Source organism: Mchenga conophoros, linkage group LG8 (genome assembly GCF_057382185.1).
Source record: "Mchenga conophoros isolate Kocher_MC1m ecotype Shallow Benthic linkage group LG8, M_conophoros_male_GT1.1, whole genome shotgun sequence".
NCBI lineage: Eukaryota > Metazoa > Chordata > Actinopteri > Cichliformes > Cichlidae > Mchenga > Mchenga conophoros.
The window spans coordinates 18,201,243-18,217,575 of record NC_140533.1 but is presented as its reverse complement, the minus strand read 5'-3'; the positions used below and the strand labels follow the sequence as shown (position 1 = coordinate 18,217,575).

Genomic DNA, 16,333 nt, shown 5'->3' with positions numbered 1-16,333 from the left:
GCAAAGCAGAAACATCTGCTGTTTAGAATAAAAGCGACATTTTATTTGTTTTGTGTTTCTTTGACAGCTCATTGGATGGTGTCTGCGCGAGTCTTTCAGTCACTTTTATCTTTCAGACATCACCAGTGTCAAAAACAAAGCAAAAAAGCAGTTTGTAAAGGGATTATTTTCAAAGCAGTAATAATAAAATGCAACAGACCAGATGAAATGTGTCTGCTTGTTTATTTGCATGAGCAGACTTTTTTCATCTCAGCATTGAGTGCATGTTCGGTTAATTTTATTTGGGTTTTGCACAGTTTGGCACATATTGTATTTGTATGTAAGTTTTATTAATTGACTGGCTTCACAAACAGACTTTATAACTACAATTTTGTAGGCACTGGGGTTCATTTTAGAGACCTGTTAATGCACCCGCCTGTACATTTACATAACACTGCTGCACATTAACTATCATTTTAATAAGTGAATGTGCTTCTCTGAATGACAAAATAAACAAATAATACATTAAGAAGTGATTGGATGGAATATTCTAGATGCTGCTTTCTGTTTTGTTCATGCAGTTATTTTAGTGTTTGGCAATGCTTAATTTTAAAATCCAAGTGCTGTCAAATTTTTTGTTTGTTTCTTTTTTCTTTTTGTACTTTCGTACTTATTTTTTTTTACGTACATTTGCCTGATGGTAAATGTTAGAAAAATAAATTTAAAAATGGGAGAAAAATATATGAAAAAAACAATACAGAAGATTATTTAATACACTGTACTGTATTTTCTTACAGTCCTGTTTCCTAAATAGCTAAATGTTCTATCTATCTATCTATCTATCTATCTATCTATCTATCTATCTTAAATATATATTTTATATATATGTTTTGGAGGCAGTGTTTTTGGCCTCAGCTACATTTGAATATGTGCTAAAAGGAAAAAATGGAAAAGGTGGGAAACAAAATCCAAAACATAACCACTGATGAGTACAGCGAACTCTACATTTGTGCAGATGTTATGTGAAAATTCAGGCACCATAGCAAAAGTACTTAAGGGCAGTGAATTCACTATAAAAGAAAAAAGTTTAAAAAAAAATGAAGACACTGAAACCAGTTTTGCTTGACTTGAAAAAGTCAACATAACATAGCCGTGTGAACTACATCGGTTCATTTATATTGAATAAGTGGATCAAATGCACGTCTTACCCCAAACCATCACCCATCCTACTCCCCCTTCTTTTTTAGCTTTAACCACCGTTCTCTGCATTTCTTCTTCCTCTCCATCTGTCACTCTAACCCATGCTCTAACCTCATCTCGTTTTGGCTTCATCCTGCTGTCTTTCTGCATATACTCCCATTTTCTTCTACTTAAATTGTCTCGCCCTTCTTTGCTAGTGCAGCTTACATACTGAACTTTGCTTTTAAAACTTTTTTTTATGTAATGCTTACATTTTGAGTATGTACACTTAACTCAAACACTTCCATTTTCTGTGAGGTTAGCAGCAGTTTAAAGGGCAATATTCCAGAATGATACAACAGCTGAAATAACAGAAAAATGTGATTTATAATACTAATGAAGTCTAATAATAATAAGATATATTTTTTTGATATTGGCTCCTTTTTCACTAATTTTCAGCCCAGCTCTTGTACTGGACCATTTTCAGAGTAATGTTAACATTTACCTTTAGCTCATTCAAGCATCAAAAAGGCACCGAAACCAAGGGATACACCAGTGTTGTGAGTACAGCTAACAAACAACTTAGCAAACAAACAATTTTAAATTGAATTCTTAGGCACTTTATTAGAAAACACATTTAAAAATTTTCATTTTAATTTGTTTAGTCAAATCTATGAAAAGGACCAAATGTAGCACAGGCATAAAACAGTTTTTCTGCTCTATCAAGATTAGCTATTAGCCAAAAGAGTTGGCGTTTTTCAGAATACATGAGGAAACCGGACAAGTGCCAGGACTTCAGTTGATCCATCTACTATTCACTAAGGCTTAATCAAAAAAGCCATTCTTAAGGAAGAGAAATGAGGAGAAAAGACTGAGGTGTGCTAAATTACACTAGAAGTAAACAACAGCTCTTATAGAGTAATGGATCCAAATGTGAAATTCTGGGTTCAAAGGACTTCAGAAAAGTAAAGGAACCATCTTTAATACACAGTGGAGACTCTGTCATGTTTTGGGTCTGCATTTCAGCCAGTGGTGTTAGGGATCTGATGATATGATGAATGCAAAAAACCCACATCCCAAACACACTGCCAATGCAGTAAAAGCATAGCTGGATTGAAAAACACACACAGTGGAACACAATCAGTCATGGACTGGCCTCCCCAGAGTTCAGACCTCAATAGCAGTGTGAGATCATCTTGACAGAGAACAGAACAAAAGGTCGCCAGCATCCACAGAAGAGCTTTGAATGTCCTTCAAGAAGCCTGGAGAACTAATCCTGAAGACTACTTAAAGAAATTACAAGAAAGCTTGACTAAGAGAGTTGAGTATGTGTAGAAGAATAACTAATAATAATTCCATGTGTGTTTGCACATTTCACCAAACAAAGTTTAAAGAAATGAGGAGTGGGTCAAGACTTTTGCACAGTCCTGTATTTCTGCGTATGGTACTGTTGATCCTTAAGGCATGTTGATACTTTTCATATTTTGAATGCAGGGCTTACTTATTGTGATATTGATGTTTCTCCTTAAGTAAAGAATCAATATCCTTCCTCCACTGCTTTACTCTGACTATTAATACATTTTCTTTTTTTTCCTCCTTCACTGTCTGTATCTTAGTAGCTGTTAGCTAACAATGGTGTGCTCTGCCTCCACATCAAGCCAGCCATATCTATTTTGACTAGATCTCTATTTGTAGCTCATCGACCTGTCAGGCAAGGATCCGTAGCTTTGCTCAAACACATGTAGACACACTCCAGATCTTTAAATGGGACCACAGCCAGAAAGCCGAAGCAGAGGTGGCAACTTGCTGCTTAAAGAATTGTGATTTTGAAACAGAAAGTTTACAAATCTGTTATATTTGTAGTGTGTAATAAAACTGAAGCACACTGACAAGCAAATCAGACTTGATTTCAGGCAGCTCCACGTCCCAGGGGAGAGATGTTGCCACTTTTCACATAATTGGAAAAATAGTGCCGTCTGGAGCCTCCTGAAGTTGTGAAGCAAACACAAAAACTGACCTGAGCTTTCACATCTTACTTTCTCTCTTTCTTTTTTTACTTATTATTTCTTTACTCACCGTGAATGTTTATCTCCAGTCTCTTGTTGTTACACAGTTAAGTAGACGACACCTTGATTGCTGATTTTGCCAAGCTGAACATAATATTGCAAAGTCCATTACGCGCAGTTATCCAGGATTTGCACAATAAGTTCAGACTCAATCAGAATGCATAATCTAGACAGTATAATGCCCTGTTGTGACATTTGAATTATGTTTGTGGCCATTTCAACACTAAGTTTGCTATGTAGTAGTTTGTGGTTGAGGGTGAAGGGGGTTGCATATTAAGCCATGTGTATCTCCTAAGCTCAAAGACCTCTGGGAGATGTAGTTGGAACAGTAGCCCCAACGGCTACAGTTTGAGTTAATGATGTGTGAAGACCAGCTGTAGCTGTGTGACATGCACTCCCATGCGTGCCTGCAAATGCTAGGCTTTTCTTTCCTAATCACTGCGATGTGGCTCGACTCCCTGCATCGAGAACCAAAAGTCTGGTGGGCTTTGCGACCTCTGTGATGTAAGGCAAATGAAAAAAAAGAAAAAAGGAAACAGTCAGGGTTTCGCTGACATTGCTTGAACTGTCATCAGAGTGGACACAGCTGTTGATGATAGAAAAGGATTTAGACAGAGACCAGAAAACCCACTGATAGTGTGATAATAAAATCTTTTGCACAATCTTTTAATACGTGGTTTCTGAGGGAACACTTGGATCATCCTTTTTTTCCTTGGAAACACTGGAGTATGTCATCTCTCTGATGTTTCTCCTTTTTTTTTTTAAGTAAACGTTGCCTGTTGTCTTCCAATTACTCAAATAGAATCTGTCATTTTCCTCTGAGGTGCCCAGGCAGCATCAGGGCCCAAACACGAAATCTCCCATTAAGCCTTAATTAACCAGCTTCTTCTTTTGGGTTCACCTGTTCCCAAAGTGCTCACACTGTTTTTAGATGGGATTACTGCTCATTTATCTCGCCTTTTCTTTCCCCTCTCACCGCTGTCATAGGTAACAGCTTCTCCTCATGTCTCCCAAACACGGTTAAGGCTATTATGTGGCAAGTGCATGGCCCCATTTGGAGAGTTGCAGTCTCATTATGCTTTGAATGGCTTCCCATTTCATCTGCAATACTTTTCACCACTGGATTTTCAAAATGTGAGAAAAGATAACTGCAATGCACGGTCAATCTAGTGGTATGCCGCGTTTTTCTCATAACAACATAACTACCACGACACTTGGATACCTGAGATTTGAAGCATGAATGACATTTGGAAGTGTGAAGCCGAGCCACGTGTGAAATTATAGACACTCACTGTGTTGTTACTGCCCAGACATTGTAGAGGTCTTATCACTGGGTACAGGAGAAGAGATAACCAGCAGCATTACCATATCTGTTTCACTTGAGTTGCCTACCACGGTGAATCATCAGCGGTCAGCGCACAAGAGAGGGTGTTGACATTTACATTGTCTGTTTCTGCTAAATCTTGGCACCGTGGTGTCCATCACAATACTCCACCTCGTGACCATCTGGTTATCCAGTTATTCATTTATGCAGCTCCTCAAGTGCACTTTGTGTGTTTTGGTTATTTATCAAGTAAAGCTTCAAATTCACGAGGCTGTGGTTTCCCTTTATCGTACATGTTTGAAGGAATATTAGAGGTTGTGCTTGAAAGTTTGAAACTTTATTCACCTGTTTGTTTACAGAGAATGATGGACAAACCTGCAATACCGGAGTACAAGGTGGCAGCGGTGCAGAAGTCACGCTTCATCCTGCTCCACTACAGTGTTTCGAAAGCGCTGTGGGACTGGCTCATTCTGCTGGCTACCTTCTACGTGGCTGTCACCGTGCCCTACAATGTCAGCTTCACGCCACACGATGATGCCATCACAGCTGCACGCTCCACTATTGTCAGTGACATTGCAGTGGAAATGCTTTTTATTATAGGTAAGTTTTTAAAGACGTAATTGGGAAAGATGATTAGATTAAAAACATATCAATTATGAAACTCTAGAGAGATTCCAGTGTAACAATTTGGTCAATATCTAATGACAGTATTGATGTTTTTTTTTTTGTCCTTTTTGGTGTTTTGTTATTATTTACTCTCCTTTTCTTCCAGGAAAACAAATAAATATTCTTTATTAAACATAACTAACATGTTTTAAAGGCTTTTAGGTATTCTTAACACTGTTTTTCAACATTTACCCAATGCAAAATTGATGTGACACAACAAATATTGGTCCATAACACTGGTTTGTCAAAATTAGACTTTATCAGTATTCCAAAGATGTCCCCGTATCCCTGCTCAAGATAAAACATGATCACATTTCGGTGTTTTCGAAGCATTTTTCAACATGCTGACGTAAGGTTTTACTCCAACATCTATCCATTTGTGCCATCTATGGCACCATGGAAACCAAAACAATCCAAGCAGCCTTTTCTTAGAAATGTCCCCTCTTATTCAGGTTACCTGGGTTTAGGAGTCCCTTCAGGATGTACTTGGTCTCTTTGAGGGACTCTTCTTAGTTCAATAAAGCACCCAAGGGATAAATTAAGGTGGCTGGCTTGCAACACGCTCCTCTGAGCATGGGTTTGGAGTTTATGTCAGATTCCTGATGCCATCAACTTGGCACAAACGGGCATGAGATTGCTTGTTTCTGAAAGCTCATTTACTTAGAGTCTACCCATTTCTAGTTAAATGAATAATTAATGAATTCCATATTAAAGCTGAAAGGGGCATGAAAGGGGCTCAATTCGCTCCAGGAACACGGTGTAATGAAACATCTTTTTAATGCTGATGTATTTGTTTGTGGTTTTTTTTTAATTATTTAATTATTTATTGTGTTCCCATAAATGCTAAATATTCAATGAAAAATAAAATGTGCATCCAACGATGAGCTTTCATCTCAACTGAGGTGTTGCTAATTCAAATAGTTTGCATGTTACATGCTTGCCATGTGGTGACGTCAAGGTTATATGTTTCTTGCATACAGACCCTGAAATTGTAAAGTAACTATGAAGCATCCCAGATGTTTAATAATTTTCCCACCGTTTCGTTTAGACCTGCCTTAATTCTTTGTGGCATAGATTAAACAAGGAACTTTAGACATTCCTGAAAGATTTCGCTCAACATTGACACGATAGGATCACACAGTTACTGCAGATTTGTTCCACCAGGTAGGTTCTCTGTTGGATTGAGATCTTAGGACTGTGGAGGCCATTTGAGCACATGTTCAAGAAATCAGTTTGTGATGATTCCAGTTTTGAGACATGGTGTGTTATTGTATCAGAAGATGGGTACATTGTGGTCATACGGGGACCGACATGGTCAGCAGCAGTGTTCACGTAGGCTGTGGTGCTTGACTTTTTACCCCTTGAAAGGCTTCTAGTGGCAATCCTTGAAGCTCTTTATGAACTGAGTGTTTTCTGTCATATTTCAGGCCTGCTTATTTGTTTTATTTTATTTTTTTTATAATTACATATTTTCAGACATCATCATGAACTTTCGCACAACCTATGTGAGCCAGTCAGGCCAGGTGGTGTATGAGCCACGCTCTATTTGCATCCACTACGCCACCACCTGGTTCTTTGTGGATCTGGTGGCTGCCCTGCCCTTTGACCTGCTGTACGCATTCAATATCACAGTGGTGAGTACTACTGGACAATCATATGTCCAGCCTTCTTTTTTGTCCCCGCATCCATCTGTGGCTGTCAGCATTACCATTAAACTGATAACTTGCTGCCCTGTTGTTGCAGTTTGGCTGCCTATGTGACAAGTAAACCATATGTACTACATTTCACAAACAATACAAAGTGTTTGAGTGTTGATATTTTGATATTTAGCTTTCTACTCTCTTTCCTTTCTCTCCTTTTCTCTGTCACCTCTCCTCCCATATTTGCCTCAGACCTCCTTAGTCCACCTGCTTAAGACAGTACGCCTCCTGCGCCTCCTTCGTCTGCTCCAGAAGCTTGACCGCTACTCCCAGTACAGCGCCATGGTGCTAACCTTGCTGATGTCTGTGTTTGCCCTGCTGGCTCACTGGATGGCCTGCATCTGGTACATGATTGGGCGCAAAGAACTAGAGACCAATGATAATTGGGACATAGGTGAGTCTAGTTGTGGCCTTGCTGAAGTCCGATCTGTTGAATTTTTGGTGTTTCATCTAGCAAGGGCGAAACATTAAGACATTTCAACATTTTCTCAGAACATAAGCGAAGCCTGTTCTGATTTGATTCAGTTTTAATAGGTGTGTAAGTCGGCTGTTTCCTGCAAAAACTGAGTAGGCATTTGTTTTGTCCCTACTATGCTATAAATAGTAATTGCTTACTTATTGGGTGTCTAGCTCTGCTCTGTGGTGAGACAGTACTCTGCTGCTCTAATAAGAACAGCCTGAAACCAGATCAAAAGCTTTTACAAAAAAGTGGCTGGTAGCAAGCAGCACGCTGATGTGTCAATGAATGATGCATGCTTTTGTATGTACATTTTGGCTGAAGGGAGGTGAAGTCACAGCCGCTAATTAAGGCTTAGCACTATTTATCCCTGGAGGAGTAGGTCTAATTATAGCCAACATACCTGGCTCCTGACGCTGTTGATCATCTCTTTCTAATACACAGAAAGACACCCACATGCAGGCACAAACATACATTTCTGTATTTCTCTCACATTGCACTCCGATCTTGCCACTACCACCCACATAAAAATAACAAGAGGTTAAACTTCTGGACGTTGCTCTGTCAACGCTACTCTCTAACCTTCTCTTTCAAGGGTGGCTCCATGAGCTGGGCAAACGTCTGGAGACGCCCTACGTTAACAGCACAGTGGGCGGCCCAACAGTGCACAGCTCCTACATCGCTGCCCTCTATTTTACCCTCAGCAGCCTGACCAGTGTGGGCTTTGGCAACGTCTGTGCCAACACCGATGCTGAGAAGATCTTCTCCATCTGCATCATGCTCATCGGCGGTACGTCTGACACCGGGGTACATTCTCCCTCTGGCATCCTGGCATAACGCTGCTTCTGTTTGGCATGCAAGTACAACAAATTCAGCAGGAATCGAGTTGAATGGCTTGGCTGGCCTTTAAGACACAGCTTGCCGTCGTCTTCATAACCCAGAAACAGCTGAAATGGCAATTATTGGTGCAGCATATCAGAAGATACATAATAAGTGTTTGTTTTACTGCTTTTCTGATCGGTGATGAAAGCAGAATTGTAACTTGTGGCTTCTTTGTGGATCAAAAGTAGATCATGACTGGGCAATGAGCCATATAATATACACTTTATGAGAAAAAAACAAAGTATTAAACCACATGTTTCTATCCTTGAATTCAGTTTTTTCAGTCTCATTGCCACATGTGTATAAACTCAAGCATGTAGTAATGCAGTCTGCCTTTACAAATGTGTGAAAGAATGGGGATCATGGAATATTAGATGTGTAAAAGTCACCAATGCTCTGCAAACCTCTTCATCTGGCATTAACATCAACACAAAACTGTGCAGTGGGAGCTTCATTGCATGGGTATCCATGACCAAGAAACTCATGTAGGTATAATCTGTAGGTAACCCTGTGCTTTTATCCACTTAATGTATTTCAATATGTTAAAAAACAAACATTTTATAAAGGATCAATAGACTTAAATCTTTTATTTCTTTCGTTTTTATTTAATATTGTTAACCTTTTTTGTAATCAGGAGGTAAAACTTAAGAATTTAAGAATATCTTTGGGCCCACACTTCAAAATAGGATTTGAAATTGTAATATGTTACATCTTTACACATCCCACCTTTATATTTACACCTTTGTTTCTGTCCTTATTACAGCACTGATGCATGCGCTGGTCTTTGGTAATGTTACCGCCATCATCCAGCGTATGTACTCGCGCCGCTCTCTCTACCACACACGTATGAAGGACCTGAAGGACTTTATTCGTGTCCACCGTCTGTCCCAGCAGCTTAAACAGCGCATGCTGGAGTACTTCCAGACCACATGGTCTGTCAACAATGGTATAGATGCCAACGAGGTAGGAGTCCCTTTCTTGTTGCTGTCATGTAATATCTTTGTACATGCTGTTATCTGCCTTCAAGGAACTTCACAGCACTGTTTTCGATGGCAATTGAACAATGAACTCTGCTCTAAAATTCATTGCCAGCCCTTTGAAGCTGTAATTGTTTGTGCACAGCACATGGTTCCCTATACTCCATCAATTGATATCCTATTGAAATTCAAAAGAGGGTGACTGGTGGCAACACAGTCCATTCACTAATTACTTATCAGTGTCACACCTCGTTACATCTGTCACAAATCCCCAGCTCCTGCATGACTTCCCTGATGAGCTGCGGGCCGATATCGCCATGCATCTGAATAAGGACATCCTCCAGCTGCCGGTCTTTAAGGGGGCCAGCCGCGGCTGCCTGCGCTCACTCTCTCTTCATATAAAAACCTCATTCTGTGTCCCGGGAGAGTATCTCATCCGTCAGGGTGATGCGCTGCATGCCAACTACTTCGTCTGCTCTGGCTCTCTAGAGGTGCTGAAGGATGGCATGGTGCTGGCTATATTAGGTCTGTATTGTTGTCAGATTGCATTTTTTGCATCATGTTTTTTCTATTTATTTGATATTTTTTGTACTTTAAAGTGTAACAGGGAATTTATCATCTTTTGGATTTTAGGGAAAGGAGATTTGATTGGCTCCGACCTGCCTGGAACAGACCAGGTAATCAAAACCAATGCTGATGTGAAGGCGCTTACCTACTGCGATCTCCAGTACATCAGTGTGCGTGGCCTGAAGGAGGTGCTGGAACTATACCCCGAGTATGGCAGCGTGTTTACCTCCGACATCCACAACAACCTCACCTATAACCTTCGTGAAGGCAGCCAGGACGAGGTACCAAATACACACAACATACTGGTGTTGATTCGGTGCCTTCAAACCTGAAAAACCAGCATGCCTAAATTGGGATGTCATTCTATGCCATGAAGAATTAAGACATTAATGAAGATAAAAGCAGCTACAAGTTGGAACTAGCAAGTAGCAAATGCTGCCATTGCCAATCCACATGGGTCCATATCTTCAGCTACTATTCTGTAATCGTTTTAACAATCCAAACTTAAGCATTGAACGATTTTAACCTTGGAGAAAAAAGTAATTGGCTTCATTGGATATTTAATTGAACTCTACAAACAAAACTGATTTAGTTTTTCATGTGTGACTGACAAAACTGACAAAGATCTCCAAGGACATCCGCAACCTCCCCCTCTCAAACATTATGTTTTTTGCTTCAAGCATTTCTCTTTTTCGAATCTGACTTTTCTCGTTGGCCTTAATCATTTCTTTTTCTCTTTTTTCTTAGGTTGATTTGTTTAGTTTGGGACGCGATAGGCATCTGTGCTGGTTGTGTTAATTAGCAGATGTCTTTTTGTCAGTCAGGCTCAGGGAAAACAACTTTAATTGTATTAATCAGCACTTCAAAGCAGACTGATTGTGTTTGGTAGACTTGTTCCATGAGGCAACATCAAAGAGCAAAATCCCACCTTTAAGTAACCATTGCATATATTGGTATATATATATATATATATATATATATATATATATATATATATATATATATATATATATATATATATAGCAGAAGTACCTGTGACCTAAGAATGAATGTTTAGTTATGCAGAAACTGTGTATGTGTTTAAACATAAGTTATGTTTTCTAAATTAGATAGGCTTCTCTGAAGCATGGCTGATCGTGAGTACTAGCACTTCTCTCATGCCATCTGTTCAGGGTTTTTGCTCAAACACAAAGCCAGGGGACAGCCACCCCCCTGCAAGGATGAAGGAATTATTTTGCTACATGATTTCCAGACCACACACACACACACACTCACAGTTGTACTGGTCTCATCGGCATCCTCACAGTGGGTCTTTTTAAGATGGGAATTCCTCTAGGAAGGGAAGTCCTTTAACTCCTGAGACTAACTTGAGTATTATATACTGACAGCACAGTAATCAGTCAGTCGCAGTGAAACAGTGCCAAAGAAACAGATTGTAGGAATACTTATTACAATATAAGGTATCCACAAGGGACTACTTTATCTTCTGTAAATGGAGAAAAAGCAGAATGACAGATGGAAAAAGACTTTTCTTTTTCTGTCAATTCTATAATTTAATTTCAGCTTTTGTTGCTTTGCTGTCAGTGAAATTATTTTTAGCAGTTTGGGGAGAAAATGTAACATTTTTTTACTCAGCAAACCAAGCTGAGTGTCTCAGCTGGAGAAACTAAAAACATCAACTGCAAGTCAGATACACTGAAATTGTAATCATCAGCCAATTATGTAAAAAACACTCTATACTGGTATTATTATAAGTTTGCTATTACATAAATCACTCCAAAGCACTCGCTGTGAACCCGCAGCTCTCACTGGCTTTATGGAGGATTACACTGCGTAGTTACTTTAGTTACTTAAAGCTCATCAGTTATTTGTCCAGCCTGGATCTTGCTTCACTTCATAGCAAATGCTGTGCACTCTACCAACTCAACACCCAATGGCAGACTTACTTTCAAAACATTAACAGTAAAAGTAATGATGTGTCAGAGTTGTCAGGTTTAAGGTCAGGTTGAATGGTTTGTTGTAATTGGGGTCTAGGACCCAGGAGTGTTGCTTATTTCTTAAGGGAGGTGAGCTTTGAAAGATCAGGGATGACTGCGCTGTACTGGGCAGAGTGGGAAGGTCACTCCACCACCAGGGATCCAGCAGAGTGTCAAAATTTGTTGGGCTATAATGACCGTGTCGCCACAGGGAGGGTTAAGTAGTCTGTAGTCATGGCGTGTGAAGAACAAGCCGGTCGGTCTGAGTTATGGGGATGTGGCTCCCTTTGGAGCCTCAAATTGACAAAAACAGTTTAACAAAGTTGACAAAGATACCCGCTGCTAAGCAGTGATGACAGTATACAAAAATGATATTAGTTATATATAGCTACCACAGCTTTATTTGCCACCCGAACTTTGAGTTTTTAGCATGACGATTCTAACCGTCTCGCAGAGACGACTACTATCTCAGATGACCCGCCCACAGACCACATTAATGTCTCTGGAAGTGCATCTTCCACTGTGAGAGCTCATAGACAGCTCTATTTGGGATAACTCTGTTTCAACTTGTTGGACCCAGTAGATCCAGTTTGAGATTTTCTAGACTCTAGAAGTAAAAAGAAAAGCTCTCTACTATGCAAAACCCTCTCTACTTACTTGATAATCAGATACGGTGTGTAATTTTATAAGTCAGTCAGGCATAATTTGCTGCTTCCGTCCCTTTTTGTGCAAGATAGCATACTTGTGACTGAAATTCCCAGAATCCCCTGTCCCTGCAAACCTACTTTGCTATGTGGGACACTTGTTGCATTAGTGCTCCTTTAATTGACTTGACATTTAATGTAAGTTGAAACCAATGTTTCTCACTGGCTGGTTAATCATCCCATTTTGCTCCAGGGTTAGTTTCCTTATGAGGAGTGTTTGCCCCTGTTTTCAACAGATTTTCCCTTCGCCTCCCACATAGCACCACTTTTTTTTTTTAACCTCAGCATTGTGCTTTAACAAAAGATTAAATTTAATTCACGTCCTCGCTGGTTTCCCTCGTCAAAGTGCATCGCTGGCATGATGTTGCTAGAATGGCAGGCTGTGGCTTGTGCTGTCACATTAGCCATGTTGTCAGAAGCACATTTTTGACACACAAGGGAAGGACTCACGCTACCACAGCTTTATTTGCCACCCAGCTGGTGATTGCTAAGTTGCTAAAACTTTCTAGCCATAGACACACACATACACACATACATACACACACACACACCAGGGAAAGACAAACTTCCCCTGGAATTCCGGCGCAATCGAGCGTAGAAAGAAGATTGAGCATGTAATTCAGCTCATGTGGCTGCATCGCTGGCCAAGTTCATTTAATTAGTGGCACCAGTGGATGAAAGAGAGACTAACAAATTTGAATTTAGACACTTTTGCTACAGAAAAGGAACCAGTGAAATGTATTCATTTTTTGGGATTTCACTGCAACAGTTAATCTAAAATGTTCAGGGTTTGATACACAGGAGGCTGAATGAATAAATGAAGGTATTATGCCTTACTTTCTTTCTTGTGTCTTTCTTTTTTGTCAACGCAGGGCCTCCGAAGATTTTCAAAGTCACCGAGGCTTCCACACGTGAGTTCAGTGCAAATTCAGTATCCTTCTAGTCAGGTTTCACATTTTCAGATTTCCTTAACATACTGCTGGTATTGAATTTTAATCTACAGCTGGCAGTGCCTTGGAACAGCTGTTGTCATTACGTGTGCTGTGTATTTTTGAGATTTCATCCACCATTTTTTTCTGGAACTTACTGCAATGCTAGTGAGTACTTTGGGGGGACTTGTGTAAGGACTTCCCCTACATGAAAGCAGCTCAGTCTCTCAAGCTGGCACACTAACTGGGTCAATAGCTCCTTTAATGGGAACTCTTATGAGCTACTTTGCTTACTGTGTACTGAACTTATCAGTCTGCTTTATTGCTGTATCATTAAAACACTATTTACAGTGCTCACTTTGTCTGTTTTAAACGGCTGTGTAATACAGTTCTGTTGGCAGAAGCACAGCACATTTCTAACATTAGTAAATTAATGATGGACATACTGTCAGCTGTAAATACATAATTGTCCTCATCGGCAGCTTTAAACCATATTAGATGTTTTAAACTTGACAGATAGTTTGAACAGAACAGTTTTTAAGATATGTTTTAGTTCTTTTTTGTTTTTTCATTAAAAAAGATAAAACAAAAAAGTCTTCTTTGGTGTTTGTTATGCATAAATATATAAAGAGATAAATATAAGAGCTGAATCTTAAGTCTGGATCTGAATTTATTCTTGCTTTAATTTAAGATGAATTTTCCAAGATATGCACATTTTATCTATATTACATACAGTAGAAGCTTTTTTTCCTCTCACTGAGAAAAAAATAAATTCTTATGGGTCTGAAAAAAGTTTTTTTTTTTTCCCCATTCTCAAGTTAAAATTTTTAATTATTATCTCAAAATCTGGTAATGTGAAATTTCAAGATTTTTGTCAATTTTTAGTTATTTTCTAACACCATCTGTAGCCCAGACCCTGACCCTTACCCTAAACCTACCCCTAAGGTCAAATTATTGACTTGACTTAAAAATAAACTGAGATTTTGACTCACAGTAGCAGATTTTTTTTCCAGTTGCAAAAATAAGCTCCTATAATCTTTCAATAGTTAAGAAGCCTTCGAAAAAGTTCATGGATCCAGATCCAGATGTGACTCAAAGAGTTAACCATTTAACTAAATCAAGACAAAGTCCCATTTCAGTTAAAATTATAATGCAAGTTCAAATACACCATCCAAAAGCAAATAGGTCTTCTTACTGATCTTGCTAACAAGCAGAGTTAACTATCATCACTTTACTGTTTTTATCTTACTATTTTGAGAGTGTACAGTTTAGTTGCTAACTCTCCATACTGTACTTTCTTTTTGTGCAGCAATCCAGGCTTCCTTCTATTGTGGAAACCAAGACTGATGACCCTGACGACTCCTTCCACCTGTCGCCAGCCACGCGCTCCCGCCGCAACCTCCTGCTGCCCAACTTCACCAGCCCCGTTCGCCGCACCTCCCTGGGGAACCTCCTGGGGGACGAGTTACGGCAGTTCAACGCCCTGCGACGCTGCCGTTCGCCGAACCTTAGCCGTGGCTTCCTAGGACAGAGCTCCCCTCAGCCACCTTCGAAAAAAGAGCACACGACTCCTGTCTCAGCCCCGAGCACGGCATCAACTGCAGCTGAGGGAGAGTCAGGAGCTGAGCAAAAGCCTACAAAGCTGCTCATTCCAACTGTCACTTGTTTTGGGCCACCGGATCTTAGTCCCAGGTAGTCATATTTAATTTCAGGCCTCAGCCAGAACATAAGTAAAAACGCAAAGGCTAAATTAATGTCATACAATTCCATGCGGTTTAATAATAATATGTACTCAGGAACTATAATACTAACTAAAGTACTTTACGGCTGTTCTATGTGTGTTTTGATGATACATAAGGAGCATAATTTTTTCTTTCTACTTCAAAACAATTTCACACGTATTTCTTGAATGTTTATATAGTCACCTTGATTTTAATACAGTCATAGTATCTCCAAGAGCATCTGAATGAGGCTTTGCAGTAATGGACTGAGCAGAAAGCTGCAGATGGAGTGTATTTGCATTGCATATTTCAACAGATGTTACTGCATTTCATAACCATCATACCTTATACTCCTGATCCCGCTATCTGTATTCATAATGCATCCCTAAGTCACCCAGTAAGTTCTAGGTATGGGTAAGTGCTGGTTCACAGAGCTCAGGTGTCTGCCCCTCCAGACTTGTGCTGCTGTCTTCATGTTCAAACCCACATGGGCGTCTGCCAGCAGCAGCTCTCATGGCACATCGCTCGGTCGTCTCTTGGCTCCAGTGATAATTGAAAAAGCTCTACTGTTACATTAACTCCGGTCTCCCTCCTCTTCACCCCTCTCGCCAGGGTTGTAGATGGCATCGAAGACAACGGGAGTACGTTCCATTTCAACGTTGAGCACAGCAGGCCTAATGCCAGCTCAGAGAGCAGCAGCACCCAAGGTAAGTCAAACCACCCACGAGCTGCTAGGGTCACCTGGGTGCCAGATGGCTGGAGGTAAACTCAGGAGTTCAAATAGTGGATACCACAAGGCAGGTCTGCCTGCTTTAGGGGGAATATGAGAGCGCAGCAGAATGAAATGACAGCCAGGTGTCCACAGAGTCAGAGAACATGTTAAAGGACAACTGAGGTCAAAGCAGGGCTCTGGCCATCTGACCTCAATCTCCACGCATGGTTGCTTTCCTCCTAGGATTACTATCAGTTTCAGTTCAGTAGAGATTCAGCTAATTTGCTTATTAAGGGGAGTGCTTTGGTAGCATAGTCTTGCAACTTGCATCTCTTTAGCTCCTCTCTGGCGATCTCCAGTTTCTGTTTTGATTGCAGACAGTTATTCCTGTCTGCCTATCATCATCTGCTTGCTTGTGGACACTATGATACTAGACCAAGGTTATATAGAAAGCCAAAGCACTTTCTACAAAGACTGCAAAACCAGTCTTTGTA

General features: G+C 40.1%; 1 protein-coding gene across 2 annotated transcripts in view; it reads left to right on the top strand.

The window, feature by feature from the left end:
* Window positions 1-16,333, top strand: part of kcnh4b (potassium voltage-gated channel, subfamily H (eag-related), member 4b) — a 37,986-nt gene that overhangs the window by 17,519 nt on the left and 4,134 nt on the right. Inside the window, exons 5-14 of one of the 2 annotated variants that reach the window (XM_085284672.1) lie at window positions 4,908-5,148; window positions 6,691-6,848; window positions 7,107-7,308; window positions 7,967-8,161; window positions 9,017-9,216; window positions 9,506-9,755; window positions 9,864-10,078; window positions 13,350-13,388; window positions 14,716-15,098; window positions 15,740-15,834. In XM_085284672.1, coding sequence (XP_085140798.1) covers window positions 4,908-5,148; window positions 6,691-6,848; window positions 7,107-7,308; window positions 7,967-8,161; window positions 9,017-9,216; window positions 9,506-9,755; window positions 9,864-10,078; window positions 13,350-13,388; window positions 14,716-15,098; window positions 15,740-15,834 — 1,978 coding nt within the window. Of the gene's footprint in view, window positions 1-4,907; window positions 5,149-6,690; window positions 6,849-7,106; window positions 7,309-7,966; window positions 8,162-9,016; window positions 9,217-9,505; window positions 10,079-13,349; window positions 13,389-14,715; window positions 15,099-15,739; window positions 15,835-16,333 lie in introns of both variants that reach the window. The other variant, XM_085284671.1, reaches the window with a different exon arrangement.